The sequence below is a fragment of the Anguilla rostrata genome, chromosome 18 (genome assembly GCF_018555375.3).
Source record: "Anguilla rostrata isolate EN2019 chromosome 18, ASM1855537v3, whole genome shotgun sequence".
Taxonomy (NCBI): Eukaryota; Metazoa; Chordata; class Actinopteri; order Anguilliformes; family Anguillidae; genus Anguilla; species Anguilla rostrata.
Window position 1 is genome coordinate 28,050,484 of NC_057950.1, and position 27,893 is coordinate 28,078,376.

The 27,893-nt window shown below is 46.7% G+C and overlaps 1 protein-coding gene across 8 annotated transcripts in view; it reads right to left on the reverse strand.

Moving 5' to 3' along the window:
* kcnq5a (potassium voltage-gated channel, KQT-like subfamily, member 5a) overlaps window positions 1-27,893 on the reverse strand; it is a 187,041-nt gene that overhangs the window by 14,144 nt on the left and 145,004 nt on the right. For 3 of the 8 annotated variants that reach the window (XM_064317335.1, XM_064317332.1, XM_064317329.1), the window contains exons 6-12: window positions 25,890-26,000; window positions 23,884-23,979; window positions 21,776-21,870; window positions 19,839-19,865; window positions 17,135-17,191; window positions 12,924-13,144; window positions 3,726-3,834 (exon numbers count right to left, since the gene is read on the reverse strand). In XM_064317335.1, coding sequence (XP_064173405.1) covers window positions 3,726-3,834; window positions 12,924-13,144; window positions 17,135-17,191; window positions 19,839-19,865; window positions 21,776-21,870; window positions 23,884-23,979; window positions 25,890-26,000 — 716 coding nt within the window. The remainder of the gene's footprint in view (window positions 1-3,725; window positions 3,835-12,923; window positions 13,145-17,134; window positions 17,192-19,838; window positions 19,866-21,775; window positions 21,871-23,883; window positions 23,980-25,889; window positions 26,001-27,893) is intronic. The other 5 variants (XM_064317336.1, XM_064317333.1, XM_064317330.1 and 2 more) reach the window with 2 other exon arrangements.

A 27,893-nucleotide genomic window follows, 5' to 3' on the forward strand; every position in this document is an offset into this window, starting at 1 on the left:
ATGGAGAGAGAAAGAGGAACGGGGAGAGAGAGAGACAGGGAAAGAGAGGGAGAGGGACAGGGAGAGAGAGAGGAACAGGGGGAGAGAATTAGAATGACATGAAAGAATTGAAGAATGAAAGAATTAGAAGACAACATTAAAAAGCTAAAATCTGGAAAAGCATGTGGACCTGACAGCATCAGGACAGAGATGCTTAAACACAGCACCCCTGAGCTGAGACAGGCCCTGCTCAAATTGTTCAATCTTGTTTTCCAAGCTGGCTGCTTTCCTGATATCTGGAATCAGGGGCTTATTTCCCCAATTTACAAGAGTGGAGACAAATTTGACCCTAATAACTACCGAGGCATATGTGTGAGCAGCAAACTAGGGAAGATTTTCTGCAGCATTATCAATGCCAGAATGCTAGCCTTCGTTATGAAACACAATGTCTTGAGCAAAGGACAAATTGGCTTTCTACCAAAACATTGCACAACTGATCATGTTTACACCCTACACACCCTAATTAATCAACATGTACACCAAAAAAGCAAAGGTAAAATTTTTGCATGCTTTATAGATTTTAAAAAGGCTTTTGATTCTATTTGGCAAGAAGGACTATATTATAAAATTCTCCAAAGTGGTGTAGGGGGTAAAGTTTATGACATAATAAAATCTATTTATGTCAATAATAAATGTGGAGTAAAAATTGGGAATAAAAGAACAGATTTCTTCACTCAAGGACGAGGTGTTTTTCAGGGATGCAGCTTGTCACCAACGCTCTTTAATATCTATATTAATGAGTTAGCGGTGCTGTTGGAACAATCTGCTACCCCTGGCTTAACCCTAAACAACAAGGAAGTTAAATTCCTACTCAATTCGGATGACCTGGTGTTGCTGTCACCCACAGAACAAGGGCTACAGCAACATTTGGATTTTCTGGTGCAATACTCTCTGAGCTGGGCACTGACAGTAAACTTAAAAAAATCTAAAATAATGATATTCCAAAAGAAACCCAGATCTCAGGAAACCAGACATGTGTTCACTCTAGGAAACACCGCACTAGAGCACTCCCTGTTCTATGATTACCTGGGGCTCAAAATAAGTGCCTCAGGAAACTTTGGTCTGGCAGTGAATACACTAAAAGAAAAAGCCTGCAGAGCCTTTCATGCAATTAGAAGAAAATTTCACAAAATAGACATACCAATTAGAATTTGGCTTAAAATCTTTGACAGTGTAATCCAACCAATTGCCTTATATGGAAGTGAAGTGTGGGGTCCACTCAGTTATCACAACTAGAGGCCTTGCATGCAGAATTTTGCAGAACAATACTAAACATCCAAAGGAAAACTCCCACCAATGCATGCAGGGCAGAATTAGGCAGATACCCATTGATAATTAACATTAAAAAAAAGAGCACTTAAATTTTGGATACACCTCAAATCAAGTCCCCAAGACACAATTCAATTTCAAGCACTGAGAAACCAAGACCTGAAACCCAAAAAGAGTCCTCTCAGTCAGCTGGTCATGAGACTCACTAACCAACTAAAACCAAACACTGACCAAACTCAGACCAGCGCTGCTTTAAAACCAGAAATTAGAGTAAACCAAATAATTAAACAAACAAAAGATGCCTATCTGGAACACTGGAATAATGAAACCAAAACACAAAATAAACTTAATTGCTTCTTGGCCCTAAACAGAGAATACAATTTGGCAGAGTATCTCTTCTCTGTCAGAGATACAAAGCAGAGACAAATCCTGACCAAGTACAGGCTCAGTGACCACACCTTAGCAATTGAAAAAGGAAGGCACAAAAAAACATGGCTACCCAAAGAAGAACGTATATGTGGTCACTGCAAGACAGGAGAGGTAGAGACAGAGATGCACTTCCTGTTATATTGTGAAAAATATTCACAGATAAGGGAAACATATTTTAATAAGATCCAAAATTCAACATTCCTAAACAAATTTCCCTCCCTAACAAAAGACCAAAAGCTGTGAGTCCTATTAGGAGAAGGACCGACAGCCTCACTCGCAGCTAAATACGTTTTTGCCTGTCACAGCCTGAGAGACAGTGGGTGAGCATCCAACAAACATATGTATGTGTGTGTGTATATATGCATATGTATTTGTATGTATATGTATATGTATATGTGTGTGTATGTATATATGTGTGTGTGTGTGTGTGTGTGTGTGCGCGTATGTATGTACATATATGTGTATATATATATGTGTATATGTATATATATATGTATATATGTATGCGTGTGTATGTGTGCATGTATATATATGTCTATGTATATGCATATGTATGAGTATATATATAATACTCTTAATGAGAAAATACTTTTTTTTTCAATTAATTTAATTCAGTTAACTTAATAGATAATAAGTATTATGTTCCTATCATTTATGCTGTTACTGTTGTTGCTGCTTGTCTTCTTTTTTATTTTTAATTATATATTCTTACTGTAGTTGATTACTGTTATCACTACGCTTTGGCAATATATATTTTTAAATCTGTCATGCCAATAAAGCATTTGAATTTGAATTTGAATTTGAATTTGAGAGAGAGAGAAACGGGGGAGAGAGAGGGACAGGGTGAGAGAGAGAGGGACAGGGAAAGAGAGGGAGAGGGACAGGGTGAGAGAGAGAGGGACAGGGAAAGAGAGGGAGAGGGACAGGGAGAGAGAGAGGGACAGGGTGAGAGAGAGAGGGACAGGGAAAGAGAGGGAGAGGGACAGGGAGAGAGAGAGGGACAGGGAAAGAGAGAGAGAGGGACAGGGAGAGAGAGGAACAGGGTGAGAGAGAGAGGGACAGGGAGAGAGAGAGGAATAGGGTGAGAGAGAGAGGAACAGGGGGAGAGAGGGAGAGGGACAGGGAGAGAGAGGGACAGGGAGAGAGAGAGGAATAAGGTGAGAGAGAGAGGAACAGGGGGAGAGAGGGAGAGGGACAGGGAGAGAGAGGAACAGGGGGAGAGAGAGAGAGGGACAGGGAGAGAGAAAGAGACAGGGCAAAAAGAAAGAGGGACACTCCGCAGGTTCTGTGACACTAAGCAGGAGCAACTGCTCCCTACAGCTGGAGAAACGTGGGGGTACTGGGGGGCAGAACTGACCCCACCATAAACTCTGAGAATCAGGCACTGAAACGAGAGGTCATCTGAAACCCACCACTAACACACACACACTCACACTCTCACACACACACACACACACACACACACACTCGCAAGCACACACATACTCGCGCACACACACACACACACAAACACACACATACTCACACACACTCGTACACACACCCACACACACATATTCTTGCTCACGCACACACGCATACACACACACATACTTGCACGCACACACACACACACACACACACACATACTCACACACACACATACACACACATACCTCCCCCATGCTCACTGCTCAGAGTTGTTGTACATGATATTAGGAGACAGCAGAGCCCCAAGACCAGGGTGACCCAACAGCACAGGGTCTGCAGCCTGCTTGGTGTGCCCATCCCACAGACAGGGGGCGCACTGGAGCCCAGGACAGAGAGGACGGGCAGCCCCTATCCCAGAGAGGAGGAGTAGCCCCCATCCCAGAGGAGAGGGGGTGCACTAGAGCCCATCCCAGGGACAGGGGGCGCACTACAGCCCGGAGCAGAGAGGAGGGGCAGCCCCTATCCCAGAGAGGAGGAGTAGCCCCCATCCCAGAGGGGAGGGTCCTTCAGTGTCTCACCTCACCGCTCTGATCACTGCTCTGAGTGCCGGTGTCAGGTCCTCCACTGTGACATCACAATGGCAGCCCTTCTCATCAAACCCATCATCCGTCCCCAGAGTGGCATCAGCTGGGAGAGAGAGAGAGAGAAAAATATTGTGAAAAATATTCAGAAATTAGGACACATTATTTCAACAAATTTTCTCTAATTATAAAAGACTTCCTTTCCCAAACAAATGAGGAAAAAATGCAAATCCTGCTAGGAGAAAGGCCAACGGCTCCACTAGCAGCAAAGTACATCTCGGCCTGCCATAATCTGAGGGACACTGGTTGACCACCACAAATATATTTATTTTAATTATTTATTAATTTCTATCTTTTTTTAATTTTTTATATTTTTTTTACATTATTATTATTATTATTATTATTATTATTATTATTATTATTATTGTTATTATTATTATTGTTATGATTTTATTATTGTTATTATTGTATAGCCTACTCGTTGTGGCCATTGCCACACTGTTGATTGCATTGTTGTCGTTTCCACAATGTTGTTCATATTTCATGTTTCCTGTTCCTGTTTCTATGTGTACGCTTTGGCAATAAGTACAAGTGTATTTCATGCCAATAAAGCATTTTGAATTTGAATTTGAATTTGAGAGGGGGAGAGAGAGTGTCATCAGTTCACCTGAAACTACTAACGTTATTAACACCTTTCTCTCAACAGAGTTTCAACAAAACCAATTAGGCATAAATATGGTTGTAACAAAAAATAAATAATATATATCATGAATCAGCCAGTAAAGTAGGTCTTACTAAAAACAGCTCTGCATCCAAACAGAGACTGAAAAAAGAAGAGTGGTTTGACGAGGACTGCAGAAATATCAGGAAAGAATTAAGACTGCTATCCAATAAAAAACACCTTCAGCTACTCAACACAGAAATGAGACAAAATTATGTTGAAAAACTAAGAGAATACAAAAAGACCCTAAAAGAAAAGAAAAGGATACATTATAATAAAAAACTACAAGAAATTGAAGACTCCATTGATCAAAATCAGTTCTTGAAAAAATGTATACATTTGTATTTCATGCCAATAAAGCAACTTGACTTGAATTGAACTGTATTCTGTGGAGTGGAGTGAGAGAGAGAGAGAGAGAGAGGGGGAGAGAGAGAGACTGCTTAGAGAGTGGCTGCTTAAAGAATGAGCTCTTAAAAATATCAAACAAATACAGTGTTTAGATGTGAAACAAAATACATATAATCGATAAACAGCAGAATTAAAGAAAAGAAGAAGAACACAGAATATAATAAAAAACAAAAGAAGAAAAGGAAATAAATTAAATACGGACATAACAAGGGAAGACACAAAGCTAGGAGAAAGCTAGGAGCAAAGCTAAGCTATAAGCCAAAGTTAAAGGAAATAAAAGGAAAGGTAAGACTTGGGAGAAACTGTATAAATTAGTCATAAATTAGAACATTTGGATAAATAAATACATATTTTCTTTAATTAAAAGTAATAATATAGTATCTAATACAGTAAAAATAAAATCTGATAACATTAGCATAGCTCAATAGATTTAACGGAGGTGGTTAAGAAGCTAACCCAAGGCTAGAAGGAGTGGCAGTTAAAACTGTTGAAAAGTATCAATTTTCTGAGCTGTCACCATGGTAACCAAGCACGCTGCTGTGGAGATTTCGTACCCTCCTAAATTGAGAAATGCAAAGGCTAAGAAGAAACATAAACTAAATGTCATGAGAAACAACCCCGAAACCCTATATGTGGACTTTGCTGAAAAGGCAAACAATAGGGTTAAAAACAATTTAATTTTTTTCACAAATAACACCAAGGCCTGGCACAGTGTTGTATGTAAGCACTACCCTCATATTCAGAAGGGAGGGATAGAAAAGGGGAGCAAAATAACAGTTTGTGAAGATGAACATTTGGACAGTATAGTGCTAAATGTGAACATTTACACAAATGAGACTATTCTCATACAAAGTGCTACTGAGGCCAGCCTGAATGCTTTTGAGAAACACTTCCCTGCCCTGAAAGAGGAGGCAGAGAAAGAGAAGTGTCCCCTCACGCTCCCCACAGAGCTAGAGGATTCAGATTCAGAGAAAAACCACACCCACCACTGTACCTAACCTGCCCTGTGCTGCCCCCGCTTCTCCCCGATCTGACACCCAGCACATGAGGGAGACCCTGGCCTTGCTCGAGCTGGAGTTTGCAGAGTTCAGAGAGCTCACTATGGCCAGGCTCTCCGAGGCATATCTCCCTCTGCAACAGCAGGATGAGCAGAACCAGCAGAGCAGAGAGAACAGCACAGCCATCGCTGCCCTGAGAGCAGAGACCGCAGAACTGAGGCAGGACAACCAGGCCCCTGAGCCCAGCTGGCCTCTGTGAAAGAGGAGACGCAGCGCAGGGAAAGATCCTTCATCATGGAGCTACAGGATCTGAGAGAGCAGCTACAGACACACACATGCACACCCTGTACTGCCCATTCAAACACAGATACTGACAAACACTCCACTCCCCTCCAAACCACAGCCCACCCCCCAGCTGACCTGCAGACTCATACTGATGCCCCCTGACTCACAACATTCACCAGAGCCAGAAAACCCCCCCAGCACACAGGCCAACACCCCCTCAGACACTCCCCCCTCCCTGACGCACAGCCCACCCCTAAGGCACAGCCCCCTTCTGCAACACAGCCCCCCACCAGCAGAACACCTGATCCACAAGTGGTCCTTCTCATGGACTCAAATGGGAAGTTTATTGACCCCAATAAGCTTTTTCCTGGTAAGCAGGTAAAGGCGACCCGCTGCAGTAACACAGCCCGCGCCCTGGAGCTGCTCAAGCGGGATACGCTGGGAAGCCCTCACTATGTTATACTGCACACATGGCACCAACGACCTGCCCCGCCTGCGCCAAAACACCGCCCACGCAGTGAGGAGGATGGCAGAGAAAGCCGAGAGTTCCCTGAATCTCGCGTGGTCATCTCCACACTGCTGCCACGGACTGATGTCCCCCCCCATGTCATCAGGGACATTAATGCGGAGATCGACAGAGGCTGCGCTGCACTGCCCAATGTGCACCTTGCTCGCCACCCCACCATCGGCCCCTGGTACCTCTACGATGGATTGCATCTAGACAAGGAAGGTATCAAAGTCTTTTCTAAAACGCTAAAAGACGTGGCACTGGGACGCAATCCATCCAGCCCCCCCTCCACCATCAACAGGCCCCATCTCAGGCATCAGCCCCCCCACGCTGTCGGTCACCGTCCTCGGGCCCCACATCGGCCTGACAGTAGCGGTCATCACTCCAAAACCCCGCACCCACCCAGCACCCCGCAGCCCCCCATAAGGCCCCCGCCCGCCAGGGTGCACCCCCACCAACACCAGCCCAGCTACGCTGCAGCCCTCACAATGGCCCCTGTCCCACCTGCCCCTCCTTCTGAGCTAGGTGAGATCAAACACCTGCTCAGTGTGCTGTGTGATAGGTTGCTAAACTAATATGAATTCATATCTGTGAATATATATCATCTAATATGTGAGTATACAGTATAAACCAGTTATACTGTGTACTATACAAATACTAAGTAAAAAAAAAAAGACAGTAGTTTATTATCTACTATGTATTTTGTTTCACTCGAAATGCTGTGAATGATTAAAATGAGTTCATTCTGTATAAGCTGTTGGAACATACAGGGTCTGTGGTCTCCTGTGTTTGGGCTGAAGACCCTGAATTCCTCAAAAACATTTCTCATGCTGACATTTTAATTTTTGTTGAAACTTGGTGCCGAGAAGATACCGTCACCCACTACCCCTCAGGTTATGGTGAAATTATAGTGCCCTCTATAAAATTAAAAACAGTGCGACATGGCAGACACTCCGGAGGGATACTGGTGTGGTACAAAGAGGAACTCGCTAAATACATCACAGTAACCAAAAAAGAACCATTTATGGTTAAAATTGAACAAAAAATTGCAGATTGGGAAAAAGATATATTCCTGTGTGCAGCTTACGCTGCCCCACATGAATCCCCCTATTATAATGAGGAATTCTTCAACGCTCTGCATATAGAAATATGCCATTTCCAGGCCCAGGGAAATGTGCTACTGTGTGGCGACCTTAACGCCAGAACAGGAACAGAACCCGACTGTATCGATCCCCAAGGAAACAATCATGTGTTTGGAAACACCCCTTTGTACATTATACCAACCACTACAAAAAGAAATAACCCAGACAATATAATAAATAAGAATGGTAGGGAGTTAGTGCATCTCTGTCAAACCATAGGCCTGTACATCCTTAATGGCAGGATCAGAGGGGACTCTTTCACATACTGCTCAGCTCTTGGGACTCGTGTTGTGGACTATGCTGTCACTGACATGGACCCTTCCTCCTTTAGTGCATTCACTGCCAGGCAACAAACCCCCCTTTCAGACCATAATCAAATCAATGTGTTTCTGAAAAGATTTAGACAATCCAAAACCAAAATAACAGAGAAGGCTTAAATCTGGCTGTTACTAATATCAATTATATTTTCCAGAAAACAGCAAATAAAGCTAACCTAAAAGTTCATAATAAAAGAAAGCTGAACAAAAATGAAAATTGGTTTGATATTGAATGCAAAAATATTCGAAAAAACCTAAGAAAATTATCAAACCAAAAACATAACCAACCATACAACTCTGATTTACGCCTCAGGTATTGTCAAACTCTTAAGGAATATAAAAACACCCTAAAACAGAAAAAACAAAAATACATAAATAAAACTCTGATATTGAAAAATCAATTAATCAAAACCAGTTTTGGGATTTGTGGAACAATTTAAGCACAGCAAAACAACCTAATGAACACCTAAACAAATTGGAATCAGCCATCAAGGATAATCAAAATCCACTGGATAAACCAATTTCCCACAAAGAACTGATCGAAAAGCTCCAGTCTCTAAAATCAAGAAAATCATGTGGTCTTGATGGAATTAGAAATGAAATGCTCAAAAATAGCACCCCAGAAATGCATGAAGCTCTGCTTAAATTGTTCAACCAAGTACTGAGTTCAGGATGCTTTCCTGACATTTGGAACCGGGGGCTGATATCCCCAATTTATAAAAGTGGAGACAAATTAGACCCCAATAATTACAGAGGCATTTGTGTAAACTGTAATCTGGGGAAGGTATTTTGTAGTATCTTTAATTCAAAAATTGTAACCTTCCTTAGCGAACACAATGTCCTGAGTAAAAGTCAAATTGGATTTCTCCCAAATCATCGTACCACCGATCATATTTACACCCTACACACCCTAATAAATAAACAAAACAAAAAATGGAAAAATCTTTGCGTGCTTCATTGATTTCAAGAAAGCATGTGACTCGATTTGGCACGATGGATTATACTACAAAATTCTCCAAAGTGGTGTAGGGCGTAAAGTTTATGATATAATTAAATCAATGTATTAAATGTGGAGTGAAAATTGGTGACCAAAGAACAGAGTTCTTCACACCAGAACAGGGAATGAGGCAGGGCTGTAGCCTGAGTCCAACACTGTTCAATATTTACATCAATGAGTTAGCGATGCAGTTGGAACAGTCTACAGCTCCGGGCCTCCTCCTACATGACATGGAAGTAAAATTCTTACTCTACGCAGATGACCTGGTTCTGCTCTCTCCCACTGAAGAAGGGTTACAGCAGAACCTAGCTCTGGTGGATGATTTCTGTCAGAACTGGGCACTGACAGTAAACTTAAAAAAGACAAAAATAATGATCTTTCAGAAAAAAGCCAGATGTCAGGAAAACAGGTTCCAGTTTTTCTAGGCAACACCGCCCTAGGTCGCACTCTAAATTATGCCTACCTTGGTCTGACAATTACAGCATCAGGGAGCTTTAACATGGCAGTGAATGCTTTAAAAGAAAAAGCTCGAAGAGCACTCTATGCTATAAAAAGAAAACTTCAAAAAATTGTTGTACCAATTAAAATCTGGTTAAAAATCTTTGATAGTGTTATTCAGCCCATTGCACTGTGTGGAAGTGAGGTATGGGGTCCACTCAGCCAGCAGAACTATTCCAAATGGGACAAACATCCAATAGAGACCCTGCATGTAGAATTTTGTAGAAACATCCCACAAGCACAAAGGAAAACACCAAATAATGCATGCAGGGCAGAATTAGACCATAATCCATTAATGATTCACATCCAAAAAAGAGCATTAAAATTCTGGATGCACCTCAATTCAAGTCCCCAAGACACATTGCAATTTAAGGCAATGAAAGCCCAAGAGCTCAGTCATGAAAAGAGTCCCCTCAGTCAGCTGGTAATGAAGCTGACTAACCCATTAACCCAACTAACACAAATCACAGACCAGCTTCATACCAGCACTGCTTGCCAACAAATCAAAGTAAACCAAGTAATGAATCAGACCAAAATCTCTTATCTGGAATATTGGGATAATGTAGCCTAACCAAAACATAAAACAAACTAGACTGCTATCGGACCCTAAAAAGAGACTACAAATTGGCTGAGTATCTCTTCTCTGTCAGAGACACAAAGCAGAGGCAGATCCTGACCAAGTACAGGCTCAGTGACCACACATTTGCAATTGAAAAAGGCAGACACCGGAATACATGGTTACCGAAAGAACAACGTATATGTGGTCACTGTAAAACAGGAGAGGTGGAAACAGAGATGCACTTTCTCCTACATTGTGAAAAATATTCAGAAATTAGGACACATTACTTCAACAAATTTTCTCTAATTATAAAGGACTTCCTTTCCCAAACAAATTAGAAAAAAATGCAAATCCTTCTAGGAGAAAGGCCAACAGCTCCACTAGCAGCAAAGTACATCTCAGCCTGCCATAATCTGAGGGACATTGGTTGACCACCACGAATATATTTATTTTATTTATTAATGAATTCTTATCTTTTTTTGTTCCATTTTCTTTTTTCTACATTATTATTATTATTATTTTTATTATTGTTACTGTTATTGTTATTATTATATAGCCTACTCGCTGTGGCCAATACCACACTGTTAATTGCATTGTTGTCGTTACCACAATGTTCATGTTGTTTGTATTCCCATTCCTGTTTCTGTGTGTACGCTTTGGCAATAAGTACAAATGTATTTCATGCCAATAAAGCATTTTGAATTAGAAAATTTGAGAGAGAGAGAGAGCGAGTGAGAGGGACAGCGAGAGAGAGCGAGAAAAAGTGAGAGAGAGAGAGGGAGAGAGAGAGCGAGAGAGAGAGAGAGAAGGTGGGACCCATTATGTCATGACCTCAGATGTAAAAGTGCAATCGTTTCCTCCAGGACCACAGGCTGCTCACTTCATTAACCTGAACCAGTGGAGCCAGAAATAAACACACACCTGAACAAATCAATGGATCAATGACTAAACATAATGAAAACATTCCTGAATCAAGCAGCCTTCCAACTCGCAATAAATGGGACTGGAATCAGCCAATAATTAAATTATTTCATCGGCCAGTTTTTTGATGACAATGACGAAGACAGCATGGTGAAAAATGCCTTTTTGGAACGATAACGATGACTAATTCCTTTTGAATTTTAAATGAGGAAAATACGACAAAATTAAAACAGACACAGACAATTTTTTTTGCGGTTGCTTTGTTGCACATGTAAATATGATACAACAATGGCTTTACATAAACACCTGCCACTAAACACTGAATGCATGTAGAATTCGACAGTGGCGCGTAACTCGTTCACTCTTACTTTGGTGTGTGACCTTTTGCTGACATTTTCTATGAAAAAAATATTGTAGTTCAAGTCAATTCATGGTGATACTACATGATACCTCAACTCCCATGAGCGCTGGGTGTGCATCTCATTGGCTATCTATTTGCTTGCCCCTCCCCCCTCATCAGTGGGAGAAGATGAGTTTGGCCGAAATCAAACATCCGAGCCACGCGGCTCCAACCGCTTACTTTTGACCTCCTTTCATATCACTGAACGCCGAACGGGACAAAAATACATCAGATTTACGTCTGGAATCCCGCGTTGTTAACGTGGGCGCACAGTTTAACCAACAAAGAGCGTTGAGTTTTCAAATAATTCATGTTTTATATAAGTCTTTAAAGCCTTCATTGCCTCCAAAAAAGAGAAGATGTTTTGTGGCAGTGATGTTGACGCTGCAGGTGGACATCGCTGTACACACATGTGAAGCAGAGTTCAGTCATGTACAATGGACATGCCCTAGGTAGTCACAACTAACATGTTGTTACAAACACGCTGAGTATGTTACAGAGTATTTATATTCAAGGCATTTACTGGAGAAAAGGTACTTAAATGTGGTTAGGACTAAAATGTGACAAATACTTGGTTCTTTTCAAAACCTAAAATAAAAATGATTTTAGTCATTTGTGTCTTGACTAAAAGTAATGATTAAAATATGACTAAAACTGGAAAGCGTTTTATTCAAAAGACTAAAACCATGACTAAATCAAAAACTGGTTGCAAAAACAACATTGCCTTACAGTAAACTATGTGGTACAGTTTAGAAGTTGTTAAAACATTTCTAGTTAAAAATGTATTCCAAATAGATTTCCACATAAAACATGCGTACTTATTCAGATCTTTAAACCAATCTATAGTCCTTGTTTTTCTAGGCTGAGTGTCCCCACATTAGCGGCCTGATTGTGAAACTATAAATTTCAAACATATTTTCAGTTATTTGAAAATCTTGGTAATCACGCAATGAATATTTATGAGGAGATGCTTCAGCAAATGCCACACATGCTGCTTGTCATACATTCTCCATTTTTAATGTAGGTTGTCCTCTTGACATTAATCAGGGTTTGCTAGCAATACTATAAAACGATGAGAAAATTTCCATTTTCCCCTTTTATTTTGCCACATGTATCAAATCCCAAAAGGCATTCATCTCTAAACAATCATTCAGGAGGGTTTTGACTGAAAAACAATAAAGAATTGTTTGTTTTAGCTTAGCTGGGGGACCTCTCACATAGTGTGCTGTCTGTCCCAAGAACCCTCGCACTGTACAGTAAAACAATTCAGTTAATGCTAAGGACACAAGTAGACAGAAATACTTGCTCTGGTCTAGGTGTCTAAATGCTAGTTCTAAGGCTAGTACTAAATGATTTGGTTCTCTTTTAGTTCTCTGTTAAAACTGTCAAATAAATGGACTCAGTGACCTAGTCGCCAGTAGGAAGGTGATTGGTCTCTTACCCTCGGGCGTAGCGCGTGATTGGCTCTTGAGGCGGAGCGAGGGGCGGAAGCGGGTGCGGTCGTTGAAGCTCCAGCTCTTCTGCACCTTGGCGGGGCTGTTCCCCTCCGTGGCCATGTCAGCGCCAGGAGAGCGCCGGTCGCTCACCGACGTCTGCCGGCTCTTTATGGTCTGACCGCGCGGGCTGGCCATGCGCACGCGCTCCTTAAAGCTCAGCTTCTGACTGCGGGGCGGGAGGGGGGGAGAGGGAGAGGGAGGGAGGGAAAGGGAGAGGGAGAGGGAGGGAAAGAGAGAGAGGGGGAGAGGGAGGGAAAGAGAGAGAGGTTGTGTGACGTTGTGCCTCAGGACAGGTTGCAGAACAGGTGTGGAGAGATGCCTTGCCTCTGAACACAGAGAGAAGCTACACAAGCCCTTTTCGTAAACGGGACCATTTGCCCTCCACAACCCTATTGGCTGATATGTTTATGTTAGAATGCTGCTACACATTTACATGGTTAACATGTTCAATTTAGTTTACTTATTACGTTCTTATCTGATCAGAGCCCTACATGCATGCACGCCTTCTAATGGGGGGGGGGGGGGGCAGATTAAAGGGAAGAGTCTGTCACTGTCCTGTGAGCATGGGGGGGGGGGGGGCGTGGGGGGGGAGCTGTCTCGCTGACGCCCACGCTCTCCCGGCTCTAACATGTAAAGGACCATCGGAGACCAGCATGCATTGCAGCAGGCACAGAACAAGGGCAGCGGTTGCTGTAACAGCAGACAAGATGCTCAAGGCAAAATCTACATTTTTTAAGATTCCTTTTTTCTTCTTGACTAGAATAAATGGTTGAGAGCAAAGCCATGCCTGGATCTGCCTCAGGGTGGATTAGCCAGGATAAGGGATGGCACAGGGGGTGTGGCCACATGATTGACAGGGTGATGGACTCTTCGTTGCTGGACTGAATTTCAAATATTGCGGTAGGCTTTCACCCCCTGGGCGTGCTGTGACGCAGGAATTCAAGGGTGGACTGATGGAATGATGGTGGGAGGGGTGGCTTAAGGTGGGGCGTGGGGTGTGGAGGGCATGGAAGGTGTGGAGGGTGTGGCAGGGTATGGAAGGCGTGGCAGTGTGTGGAGAGTGTAGCAGGGTGTGGAAGGCGTGGGGTATGTGGAGGGTGTGGCAGGGTGTGGGAGGCGTGGGGTGTGTGGAGGGAGTGGCAGGGTGTGGGGGTATGGAGGGTGTGGCAGGGTGTGGAAGGCGTGGCAGTGTGTGGAGGGTGCGGCAGGGCATGGCAGGGTGTGGAGGGTGTGGCAGGGTGTGGGGTGTGTGGAGGGTGTAGCAGGGTGTGGAGGGTGTGGGGTGTGTGGAGGGTGTGGCAGGGTGTGGAGGGCATGGGCTGTGTAGAGGGTGTGGCAGGGTGTGGAAGGCGTGGGGTGTGTGGAGGGTGTGTAAATATTGCGGTAGGCTTTTACCCCCTGGGGGTGCTGTGACGCAGGAATGAAGGGTGGACTGATGGAATGATGATGAGAGGGGTGGCTTAAGGTGGGGTGTGGGGTGTGGAGGGTGTGGCAGGGCGTGGCAGGATGTGGAAGGTTTGGAGGGTGTGGGGTATGTGGAGGGTGTGGCAAGGTGTGGCAGGGTATGGCAGGATGTCGAGGGTGCGGCAGGGCATGGCAGGGTGTGGAGGGTGTGGCAGGGTGTGGGGTGTGTGGAGGGTGTAGCAGGGTGTGGAGGGTGTGGCAGGGTGTGGAGGGCATGGGCTGTGTAGAGGGTGTGGCAGGGTGTGGAAGGCGTGGGGTGTGTGGAGGGTGTGGCAGGGTGTGTAAATATTGCGGTAGGCTTTTACCCCCTGGGGGTGCTGTGACGCAGGAATGAAGGGTGGACTGATGGAATGATGATGGGAGGGGTGGCTTAAGGTGGGGTGTGGGGTGTGGAGGGTGTGGCAGGGCGTGGCAGGATGTGGAGGGTTTGGAGGGTGTGGGGTATGTGGAGGGTGTGGCAGGGTGTGGAGGGTGTGGCAGGGTATGGCAGGATGTCGAGGGTGTGGCAGGGCATGGCAGGGTGTGGAGGGTGTGGCAGGGTGTGGGGTGTGAGGAGGGTGTGGCAGGGTGTGGAAGGTGTGGGGTGTGTGGAGGGTGAAGCAGGGTGTGGAGGGTGTGGGGTGTGTGGAGGGTGTGGCAGGGTGTGGAGAGCATGGGGTGTGTGGAGGGCGTGGCAGGGTGTGGAGGGCATGGGGTACGTGGAGGGTGTGGCAGGGTGTGGAAGGCGTGGCAGTGTGTGGAGGGTGTAGCAGGGTGTGGAGGGCATGGGGTGTGTGGAGGGTGTGGCAGGGTGTGGAGGGCATGGGGTGTGTGGAGGGTGAGGGTGTGGGGGTCAGCAGGGTGGAAGGCGTGGGTGTGGGGAGAGTGCAGTGTGGGATGTGTGGAGGTGTGAGGCATAGAGGTGTGAGGCGTGGCAGGGTGTACGGTGTAGGGGTGTGAGGTCTGCAGGGTGTGGAAGGCATGGGGTGTGTGGAGGGAGTGGCAGAGCATGGGGTGTGTGGAGGGTGTGGAGGGTGTGGAGGGTGTGAAGGGCGTGGCAGGGTGTGGAGGGTGCGGGGTGTGTGGAGGGCGTGGCAGGGTGTGGGGTGTGAGGAGGGTGTGGCAGAGTGTGGAGGGTGTGGGGTGTGTGGGGTATGTGGCAGGGTGTGTAGGGTGTGGAGGATGTGGGGTGTGTGGAGGGTCTGACAGGGTGTGTAGGGTGTGGAGGGCGTGGAGTATGTGGAGGGTTTGGCAGGGCATGGCAGGGTGTGTAGGGTGTGGGGTATGTGGCAGGGTGTGTAGGGTGTGGAGGGTGTGGGATATGTGGCAGGGTGTGTAGGGTGTGGAGGGCATGGCAGGGTGTGTAGGGTGTGGAGGGTGTTGGGTATGTGGCAGGGTGTGTAGGGTGTGGAGGGTGTGGCAGGGCGTGGCAGGGTGTGGAGGGTGTGGGGGGCGTGGCAGGGTGTGGAGGGTGTGGAGGGCATGGGCTTTGTGGAGGGTGTGGCAGGGCGTGGCAGGGTGTGGAGGGTGTGGCAGGGTGTGGAAGGCGTGGGGTGTGTGGAAGGTGTGGCAGGGTGTGGAGGGCGTGGGATGTGTAGAGGGTGTGGCAGGGTGCGGAGGGCATGGGGTGTGTGGAGGGCGTGGCAGGGTGTGTGGAGGGTATAGGGTGTGTGGAGGGCGTGGCAGGGTGTGGAGGGTGGGGCAGGAGTTTGAGACAGGAACATGCAGAAAGTCGTGCAGGAACTCATGCAGCATGCAGCAGCAAAGAGCAGGACCTCTCTTCACACAGAGCAGCTTTCATGACTGTCATGAATGAGCAAAGCTATGCTTGCTTTACACACAGCTTATAATTAAATACAGTACTTATGCTACCCTACCATGTCAAAGGTCGCCTAACTGAGCTAAGCGCAAGCCAAGATGTTTATTGTTTATCAGTCAAAACCCTCCCGAATGCTTCTTTCATATTTTGAGTTGACTTTGCAACAATTTCTTGGTTAGGCTGAAAAAAAAAACATTCATATACAGAGTGCTTTACTTTTACATGTGATGATTTCAAAGAGAATTTGAAGAGAAATGATTCCACCCTATGGGCTATGCCATCATCCGCTAAACTTACAAGCGGGTTGCACAACGTCACACACTACACCGCCACAACGTCACACACGAGTTGCGGGTTGCAAAACGTCACACACTCCACTGCCACAACGTCACACACTGACAGTAGCACTGCTACAACGTCACACACTGACAGTGGCACTGCTACAACGTCACACACTGACAGTGCTTAAAATTTCATTAAATACTCGAAGGAATTCCAGACATGTTGACTTCAGTGAACTTTACACCCCAAAGCCTATCAGCTTCAGCTGAGGCTTGCAGAACTGGCTGGGCATTAGGAAACAGGAGTGCGGGCTGTGCACATGATGACAATAAAAGAGTCTATCTTCCGAAGGTCCGAACTGAGAATGTGCTTGTGTGTCCAATCCGTTCAAATTTTTCAGGCAGCTGGCAGGACTAGCTTCTGACAGGCAGGGTCCAAATCCTACATCCATTAACGGCACCACAAACCCCCCCAAACAACACACTCTCTGGCAGGGCAGGAGGAGTAGAAAACGGAGCATTTGTAAGGCATTAGGTAGCTCTGGTTGTCCATGCACCGGAGGTTAGTTTGCATTCCCAAAGACCATGTGACTGAGTGAGGGATGCTGGGTACCTATGTATCCGTGTGGTATATCTCCGGAGAAGCTTCTGTTTATTATTAAGAACCCTACTAAGAATGAGGGGACATAGATGATCATGTGTTATTTCATCACAAATTGCCTTGCCTTTTTCATCAGCAGTAAAAATAGTCAGCATGTCATATAGCTACAGTTAAAATAATTTAATGACACATATCATATTCATAGCAATCCTTCAGATGAATCCCTTAAAGTCACACATTTACCACAACTATATAGCACAGAAAAAAAGTAAAAAGAAATGACCTTCGCCTTTTAGCAGGTAATTTTCTGCTTTATGTACTTATGTGAGAGCTATGTTGAAAGAGGCCCAATTATAGGGGCAATTTAACTAATGAGTGAAAACATGAAAACCTTGCATATAATTACAGTCTCAAAAGCCTGTATAATGAGTTAATTTTCACCCACCACATCAGCTGCTGCAGAAAACAATAATCCAAGAATAAAAAAGCCTGTGCTAAGAGCAAGGAGCTCTGAGCCTGAATAGCAGGGATAATGAGCCAGTCTGCATGTGACCTGCTGCCCTGTGACTGACCTGCAGCACTGTGACCTGCTGCACTGTGACTGACCTGCAGCACTGCGACCTGCTGCACTGTGACTGACCTGCAGCACTGTGACTGACCTGCAGCACTGTGACCTGCTGCACTGTGACTGACCTGCAGCACTGCGACCTGCTGCACTGTGACTGACCTGCAGCACCGTGGCTGACCTGCTGCACTGTGACCTGCTGGACTGTGACTGACCTGCAGCAATGTGATCTGCAACACTGTGACTGACCTTCTGCACTGTGACCTGCAGCGGTGTGACTGACCTGCAGCACTGTGGCTGACCTGCTGCACTGTGACCTGCTGGACTGTGACTGACCTGCAGTACTGTGACCTGCTGCACTGTGACTGACCTACAGCACTGTGACTGACCTGCAGCACTCTGACTGACCAGCTGCACTGTGACTGACCTGCTGCAGTGTGACTGACCTGCTGCACTGTGACTGACCTGCAGCACTGTGACTGACCTGCAGCACTGTGACCTGCTGCACTGCGACTGACCTGCTGAACTGTGACCTGCTGGACTGTGACTGACCTGCAGCACTGTGACCTGCTGGACTGTGACTGACCTGCAACACTGTGACTGACCTGCAGCACTGTGACCTGCTGCACTGTGACTGACCTGCAGTACTGTGACTGACCTGCAGCACTGTGACTGACCTGCAGCACTCTGACTGACCAGCTGCACTGTGACCTGCAGCACTATGACTGACCTGCTGCACTGTGACCTGCAGCACTATGACTGACCTGCTGCACTGTGACCTGCAACACTGTGACTGACCTGCAGCACTGTGACCTGCAGCACTGAGACTGACCTGCAGCACTGTGACCTGCATCACTGTGACTGACCTGCAACACTGTGACTGACCTGCAGCACTGTTACTGATCTGCTGCACTCTGACCTGCAGCATTGTGACTGACCTGCTGCACTGTGACCTGCAACACTGTGACTGACCTGCAGCACTGTGACCTGCAACACTGTGACTGACCTGCTGCACTGTGACTGACCTGCTGCACTGTGACCTGCAGCACTGAGACTGACCTGCAGCACTGTGACCTGCATCACTGTGACTGACCTGCAACACTGTGACTGACCTGCAGCACTGTTACTGATCTGCTGCACTCTGACCTGCAGCATTGTGACTGACCTGCAGCACTGTGACTGACCTGCTGCACTGTGACCTGCAACACTGTGACTGACCTGCAGCACTGTGACCTGCAACACTGTGACTGACCTGCTGCACTGTGACTGACCTGCTGCACTGTGACTTGCAGCACTGAGACTGACCTGCAGCACTGTGACCTGCATCACTGTGACTGACCTGCAACACTGTGACTGACCTGCAGCACTGTTACTGATCTGCTGCACTCTGACCTGCAGCATTGTGACTGACCTGCAGCACTGTGACTGACCTGCTGCACTGTGACTGACCTGCAGCACTCTGACCTGCAGCACTGTGACTGACCTGCAGCACTGTGACTGACCTGCTGCACTGTGACTGACCTGCTGCACTGTGACCTGCAGCACTATGACTAACATGCTGCACTGTGACTGACCTGCAGCACTATGACTAACATGCTGCACTGTGACTGACCTGCAGCACTATGACTAACATGCTGCACTGTGACTGACCTGCTGCACTGTGACCTGCAGCACTGTGACTGACCTGCTGCACTGTGACCAATGAGGGAGTTCGGCTTTAAAAGTCAAGGAATCAGATTGGACCTGTCCACTGTCAGTCTTCAGATTCCCCACTTACTTTACAGTAGGCATCCCTCTCAATCTTTCAGACAGCTTTATAATGGCTATAGATTTCACAATGTTCTTTCTGATAGAGGATAACTCTTAAAGGGAACCCACATTAATTTCACAGATAAATTTTGACTTTATTGATGATTTCCAAAAATCAATGAAACCAAACTTGTCGCTGAGAAAACACTTTCTCATGTTTTTGCCCTTCATGCAATATTCCGAGCATTTATTTATCCAAGCTATACAATCCATGTTCCTTGTATTGAATTCATGACAAAATTTTGATATCCCCAAACAATAACAGACATACATATGTTGTCTGAAATTGAACAGTTTTTGGAATTGTTCTGTGTGGTTATATATAAGAGCGAGTATACAAACCTGCTAGTGGACTCGCCCTGGTCCTTCCTTCAGAAGTTAGTAAGAGACAGAGAAGGAACAAAGTTCACAGGATTAATTCTTCAAGTTGGCATGCCCAGCAGTTAAAGACATTAAAATGTGCGACATTCGCATAGATGGTATAAACATGCCATCTTACACGTGTCAACTTCAGACAACGTTCAGAGGAGAAAGAGAGTGCGTGTGCACACATCGCATCAGGCACAAGAGGCAGAAACCACAGGAGGATGAGGAAAAAACTACTGAACTCGTCATGAGGTGCAGACAGAGCGCATCATGCTTGCATGCAGGCAGTGCACACCCAGCCTACAGGAGCACTGGCACACACACAGGAAGCTACGGCTGCAGAAAGAGTGTAGGAACCTGTGTGTGTGCGTGTGAGTGTGTGTGCATGTGTGTGTGTGTGTGTGTGTGTGTGTATGTGTGGGTATGTGTGAGTGAGTGTGTGTGAGTGTTCGTGTGTATGTGTGTGAGAGTGAGTGTGTGTGCGTGTGTGAGTGTGAGTGTGCATGTGTGTGTGTGAGTATGTGCGTGTGCGTGTGTGTGTGTGAATGTAGATGTGTGGGTGTGTGTGTGTGAGTGTACATGCGTTGGTGTGTGAGTGGGTGTGTGTGTGTGTGTGTGTGTGTGTGTGTGTGTGTGTGAGTGTGTGTGCGTGTGTGAGTGTGAGTGTGCATGTGTGTGTGTGAGTATGTGCATGTGCGTGTGTGTGTGTGAATGTAGATGTGTGGGTGTGTGTGTGTGAGTGTACATGCGTTGGTGTGTGAGTGGGTGTGTGTGTGTGTGTGTGTGTGTGTGTGTGTGTGTGCGTGTGTGTGTGTGAGTGTACATGTGTTGGTGTGTGAGTGAGTGTGTGTGTGTGTGTGCGTGTGTGTGAGTGTGTGCACGTGTGCATGAGTGTCCGTGTGTGTGTGTGCATGTGTGTGCGTGTGAGTGTACATGAGTGGGTGTGTGTGAGTGAGTGTGTGTGTAAGTGAATGTGTGCACGTGTGCGTGAGTGTACATGTGTCTGTGCGCGTGTGTGTGAGTGAGCGTGTGTGTGAGTGTGTGCACGTGTGCATGAGTGTCCGTGTGTGTGTGTGCATGTGTGTGCGTGTGAGTGTACATGAGTGTGTGTGTGTGAGTGAGTGTGTGTGTGAGTGAATGTGTGCACGTGTGCGTGAGTGTACATGTGTCTGTGCGCGTGTGTGTGAGTGAGTGTGTGCGTGAGTGTGTGTGTGAGAGAGTGTGTGCGCGTGTTTGAGTGTGTATGTGCGTGAATGTACATGTGTTTGTTTGTGTGTGAGTATATTTCAGCACATGGCTTGCCCAATATTTCCAGGCTCCAATATGAATAATGAAATAATTTCCACCAACATTCATACAAAAAGGAAGCGAAAATACAAACAAGTCTATTTTCCAGGCAACATCGCCTACTGCCGTTAGATGGATCATGAGTTCCACAGCGCTTTAACAGAAATGAGCAGCCATATCTGTGCTCGCATGAATCTAAAAACGCTCAGCCACACTGGCACAGGTGTGCATGGGGCCACACTGGCACAGGTGTGTGTGGAGCATGACTGGTACAGGTGTGCATGAATGCCTGTCTCTGGCCAGCCAGACCACTCAGACAGGAGCCTGGACAATATTGTGCGGTCTGTTTGATGACTGTGAACCTCCATTAAAAAAGACCAATTGAAAAATGAAAAAATAAAACCAAAACAGGAAACTATGTATTGGGGGGGGGGGGGGGATAAAAAAAATAAAACAAAATAAAAACAAAGGTAGGGAATTAAAAAAGGACAAATTCTGCGGTGGAAGAGAGATAATCCAACAGAGGCACAAAGGAACAGAAGAGAGGATGTGGAGAAGGAGGGTATTAAGTACGCGCCAGGAGCACAGACACCAAATACGACGCCAGCTGCCAGAGTTGTACCTACTTTGCAGGGCTGCAGGTGTGCAGCGCCTTCAAATGAGGCTTCCAGGTAGCGATGGAAACCGAGTTCTCATCAGCCGCATAACTACGCCAAACACACTACGTGCAGAATACACGAGACAAGGGAGAATGGGAAAAAAGGAACAAAATAAAAAGGAGGAGCACAAGGCCAGAGGGAGCAGGGGTAAGAAACGAAAGAAAAACAGAAAAAAGAAAAATGGAAAGCAGATTAGTACAAACCGATACAAGTCAGGGTTTCAGCATCAGAGCACAGCGTGGATACATGCCTGAGAGCGGGCAGAACACTTTTATAGTACTGCCAGCTGGCACACAGGTAGGCCCGGCTGGCATCGGTGGAGTACAGCCGCCATGCAGCCTGGCACGAGAGGAGACACAGAGGGGCAGAGGGGAACCACAACACAGTAAGGACACGCCCACAACACCTCTGCCCTGTCCCCACGGACGCCCCCTCCTCCCCGAGCCACGCCCCTGACCGATGGACCTGTTCACAAGCAAACGGAGTCAATGTGAACGGAGGGGGCAGTGACACACAGATTCGGGGGGGGGCACCTCTTCTGAACTGTCCTCTTCATGGACCTGCTGTAAAAAGTCCAGGTTAATGACAATAAAAGCCAATCAAATGGAGCATAAAACAGGAAGTGCAGGAACATGGAGGGCTTCAGGCAGGGATTCCAATACTCAGCTCTAATTACCCTACATTACTCTGCTGGAGAGGAGCAGTCTTCTTTCAGCAACCATCATCTAAAATTATCCAATATTAATGATGATATAAAACACAAGATGACAGTTACTGAGCTTCTCTTGTGCCATAGGAAACAGGTGCCATTGATCAGGAGGAACTGATTTCCTCATAGATATACTATCTAAAAGCTATTTCCAGTAAATTAGTTTCTGTTCTTCCTTTCTGCAGAGTTAAATGCAAGTTTCAAATACAACAATTTTCAATTTGAATAGAACAAGGTTCAAATAAGGTTCAAATGCCGAACTTGAAGCATTGGCCAGGGACTGACAGTAGGGACTGATTAGCATCGAGGCATACTCTAGCTATTGGCAGATTTTCTCTCAGAAGCTTGGGTGACTGACTCCAAACTCAGAGGAGGGAACTAGGAATGGCTAACGTGATGGACAGATCCTGCGAAGGGAACTAGGGACACCCAGACTTCAGTCTTTGGCCAAGATTAAATCAACGATAATGACGAAAAGGCTCAGTACTCCAAAAAAGCAGATCAAAGCTGAGTTCAAAAGGCCTGGAGCCTATTACAGAACTGGAGCAAACACTGCATTCCCTTTGAGAGATTGAGTGATCAGGGGTAACTTGTGCACCTGCTCTGCTACAATGCACCAGTAACCTGGCAATCATAGCTGAGGAACGATAGCTAGACCTGGGTGGGAAAGCAGAGTAAGACAGCAGGAGAGAACAATATGAGTACGGGTCAGATGAAGGTTCTCCAGCAGGAAAACCTAGCAGAACAATGTGAGTATGGGTCAGATGAAGGTTCTCCAGCAGGACAACCTAGCAGAACAATGTGAGTATGGGTCAGATGAAGGTTCTCCAGCAGGAAAACCTAGCAGAACAACATGAGTACGGGTCAGATGAAGGTTCTCCAGCAGGAAAACCTAGCAGAACAATGTGAGTATGGGTCAGATGAAGGTTCTCCAGCAGGAAAACCTAGCAGAACAATGTGAGTATGGGTCAGATGAAGGTTCTCCAGCAGGACAACCTAGCAGAACAATGTGAGTACGGGTCAGATGAAGGTTCTCCAGCAGGAAAACCTAGCAGAACAATGTGAGTATGGGTCAGATGAAGGTTCTCCAGCAGGACAACCTAGCAGAACAATGTGAGTACGGGTCAGATGAAGGTTCTCCAGCAGGAAAACCTAGCAGAACAATGTGAGTATGGGTCTGATGAAGGTTCTCCAGCAGGGAAACCTAGCAGAAGTCCACAGGAGAACACAAACACAGGGGAACACATGCAAACAGAACCATAGAAAGGTTTAGATTTATTTTGGTGGAAACAGTACCTACTGTAACACAGAATGTGTGTCAGTGCTCCTTTGCAGACAGCAGGGGGTGCTGTGGACAGGTGTTTACCTGGATCAGGCTGGCAGCAGGGTTTCTCCGCTTCTCAAAGTGCTTCTGTCTGTGCTGCTCCTGGACCTTCAGTGCAAACCCTGATCCCAGAATTCCCTGCAAATGACATCACACCATGGTATGTCACAACGCATCAAATCTTCATTTTCCTCTGGCAAACCCACCATTCTATTTAGATTATTCTGCTGATGGTGCAGAAGAACTGCTGCAGTGGTAATGATGCTGCTCTCTAACTCCCAGCAGCCTGTCCTCAGAACAGTTGCAGTTCCAAGTCATGCGCCTGCTGTGGTTCGCTCCCTGTGCTCTGGGTCACTGGATAACTGATCTGAGATCTGCCGGCAGTGTGGGAGCACGTCCTCTGCTTTTACAGACTGCTCAGAGGCACAGGGCCAGGAACACGCCAGGAACCTCGACAAACAGGCTTCAGAGTTAAAGTGGAGCTGCTTCCTATGAAGGTAATGGCAACGATTTAAAGGGAATGTACAGCGGGAGGCTTATACGGCTGGCCCATAAATCATGGTGTAGAGAGCTTATGCAGCAGTTTCAGTGAGGAGAGGGGCCCACGTTGCTTAAAATAACACCAGTAGACTGGAAATAGCAATTATGCCTGCACTGGAAGGACATCTGGGGTCTAAACATGTCTGACGTCTCAGTTCAAAGACTGAAGAAGAGAGGCATGCTGGGAAGTGGCGGTAGAAGGCACCTCAGTTTCTCTGCTACAATGACTGAGCTGGTGCAAAACACACATACACACACACACACACCACTGCAGGGCATGTAGAACCCTGCTGAAAATCCCAGCTAAGACCAGCTGCGCTAAGACTAGCTGCGATTCTGAGCTGGTCTAAACCGTGTATTTGACACTTCCAGCTGGTTATAGCTGGCCTGTGGTCAGTCAAAGCTGGTCCCTAGCTGGACAAATCTGGTCAAAGCTGGTTAAGCTGGTTGAGAAAGCTGGTGGTCTAACTGGTGGACAAGATGACTATATAGGCTGGTCAGCTGGTGAACAGTGTGAAAAACACAGCTTAATTCAGCTTGACCAGCTTAGGTTGGTTTCAGCTAGAATTTTCAGCAAAGAAGGTTCTCAGTTTTTGTATTTAGTCATAAAAAAGTGTGGTGCTGTGGGCGTGTGCTGTGTTTACATGTGCCCACTGAGCGCTGTGTTTACATGTGCCCACTGAGCACTGTGTTTGCATGTTCCCACTGAGCACTGTGTTTACATGTGCCCACTGAGCACTGTGTTTGCATGTGCCCACTGAGTGCTGAGTTTACATGTGCCCCCTGAGCACTGTGTTTGCATGTGCCTGCTGAGTGCTGTGTTTACATGTCCCCACTGAGTGCTGTGTTTGCATGTGCTCACTGAGCACTGTGTTTACATGTTCCCACTGAGCACTGTGTTTGCATGTGCCCACTGAGCGCTGTGTTTACATGTGCCCACTGAGTGCTGTGTTTACATGTGCCCACTAAGCGCTGTGTTTACATGTGCCTGCTGAGTGCTGTGTTTACATGTTCCCACTGAGCGCTGTGTTTACATGTGCCTGCTGAGCGCTGGGTTTACATGTGCCCACTGAGTGCTGTGTTTACATGTGCCTGCTGAGTGCTGTGTTTACATGTGCCTGCTGAGTGCTGTGTTTACATGTGCCTGCTGAGCGCTGGGTTTATATGTTCCCGCTGAGTGCTGTGTTTACATGTGCCCACTGAGTGCTGTGTTTACATGTGCTCGCTGAGTGCTGTGTTTACATGTGCCCACTGAGTGCTGTGTTTACATGTGCCCACTGAGCATTGTGTTTACATGTGCCTGCTGAGCGCTGTATTTACATGTGCCCACTGAGTGCTGTGTTTACATGTGCCCACTGAGCGCTGTGTTTACATGTCCCTGCTGAGCGCTGTGTTTACATGTGCCCACTGAGCGCTGGGTTTACATGTGCCCACTGAGCGCTGTGTTTACGTGTGCGCGCTTGGTGCTGGGCATACGCATGCCCGCTGCGCCAGTGTGTGCCACTCACCGCTGGCAGGGCGAAGAAGGAGATGCCCAGCAGGGCGAAGCCGGCGGACAGCAGGCGGCCCGTCCAGGTCTGCGGCGTCTTGTCCCCGTACCCGATTGTGGTGAGGGTGATCTGCAGATGCAGGGGTGCAGGAGAGACGGCAGGGATTCACATGGACCCACTAACAGATCATGTCACTTTTGGGTCCTGCTATCGCACAAGTCCAAGATAAACTAACTTGGCATTTGACAAATAGAAATGAATTATGTTAAATTATGTTAAAGAACCTGACACTATGTAATGGCCAAAACAGGCCATTCAGCCCATTTACCTACGAACAAGAGCATCCAGCACTGCACCAAGCCTGGACCTGAACAGCTCAAGGATATCTATTCTTCTGCAGGGCTGGGCAAGCTGACTCACACATTGGCAACCCATATCCCTGCTGAATGCTACCTTACCTCACCTCCACCCATGCCTCCTGCTTACTACTGACACAACCTGAAGACGCACTTCACCTTGCTAATCCCTTTAGGGATGTATCCATCAAAGACTATAGCATGTATCAAAAGTTATGACTAGCTACAAAGAGTTTCTGGCTATCTGGGCCAAACCTGACTCTCAAACGAGCTACCTTATCCCCCAGTTTACCTGACACTCTCAAGCGGGCTACCTTGCCCCCCAGTTCACCTGACTCCATTATCCCCTCTATCTTCCCCTCAGCAGATGTGTGGGAAGTGTTGAAATACAAGATGAAATCGCCTTCAACCATAAAGAGTTTTAAACGCACTGTAAATCAATTATTGTTATTATTATTTTTTGATTCCACAGCTGAAACAGGCCCAGTACCAGATCATGTGATCCACAGGTCCAAAAAGCCCATTTGGCAGTTGAGAGCTTTGTGTGAAATTACCCCTTAGGCAACTTCTGCAGAGCATTCAGTAGCAATGCCTTGTCCTGATGAACAAACAGGGAAAAGGAACACACACACATTTGGGATAGCACTAGATTAAAAGGTGACTGCTGCTCAGTGCTAATTGCATTCCAGTTTTCCCAAATGGACCCTCGTTGCTTAACTGCGGTTTGGAATGTACTTCCCAGGCTAAAGTTGGTTCTGAAGGACAATCAAAGCCAAACGCATCACAACACACACAGCAAATATCTTCGGCCCCTCATTACAAGTTAATAAAACTACAAATAGCTATAACAAAATATTGCGTTGGTGCACTGGTACAATAGCACAATAATTAGTTTAATACTCTTTCGTTTAGACAGAAGAAATATCGCTTGAAAAATGAGTGCAGAGCTCTCTGTCCGTCCCTCACTCATAAAGAAGAAGCCTGCCGGATTTCCAGCCAGGATTTTCTCAAACACAAGCTGAGCCAGCGTGGGTTTCACAGCCCCAGTAAAAGCGAAATCTAACAGATTAAAATGATGAGCTGGCCTTTAAATATGGCCTTCTGGCCGAGGTGCACTGGGGAGGTTCTTTTAAGATCCATTTCATTAGGCAGCACTTTCCTTTCCTTCGCCGGTGGTTAGACCCTGCCTCTGCTGAGAGCTACACCCTGCCTCTGAGCTACACCCTGCGTCTGCTGAGAGCTACACCCTGCGTCTGCTGAGAGCGACACCCTGCCTCTACTGAGAGCTACACCCTGCCTCTACTGAGAGCTACACCCTGCGTCTGCTGAGAGCGACACCCTGCCTCTACTGAGGGCTACACCCTGCCTCTACTGAGGGCTACACCCTGCCTCTACTGAGAGCTACACCCTGCGTCTGCTGAGAGCGACACCCTGCCTCTGAGCTACACCCTGCGTCTGCTGAGAGCGACACCCTGCCTCTACTGAGGGCTACACCCTGCCTCTACTGAGAGCTACACCCTGCCTCTGAGCTACACCCTGCCTCTACTGAGAGCTACACCCTGCCTCTGACCTACACCCTGCCTCTGCTGAGGGCTACACCCTGCCTCTGAGCTACACCCTGCCTCTGCTGAGGGCTACACCCTGCCTCTGAGCTACACCCTGCCTC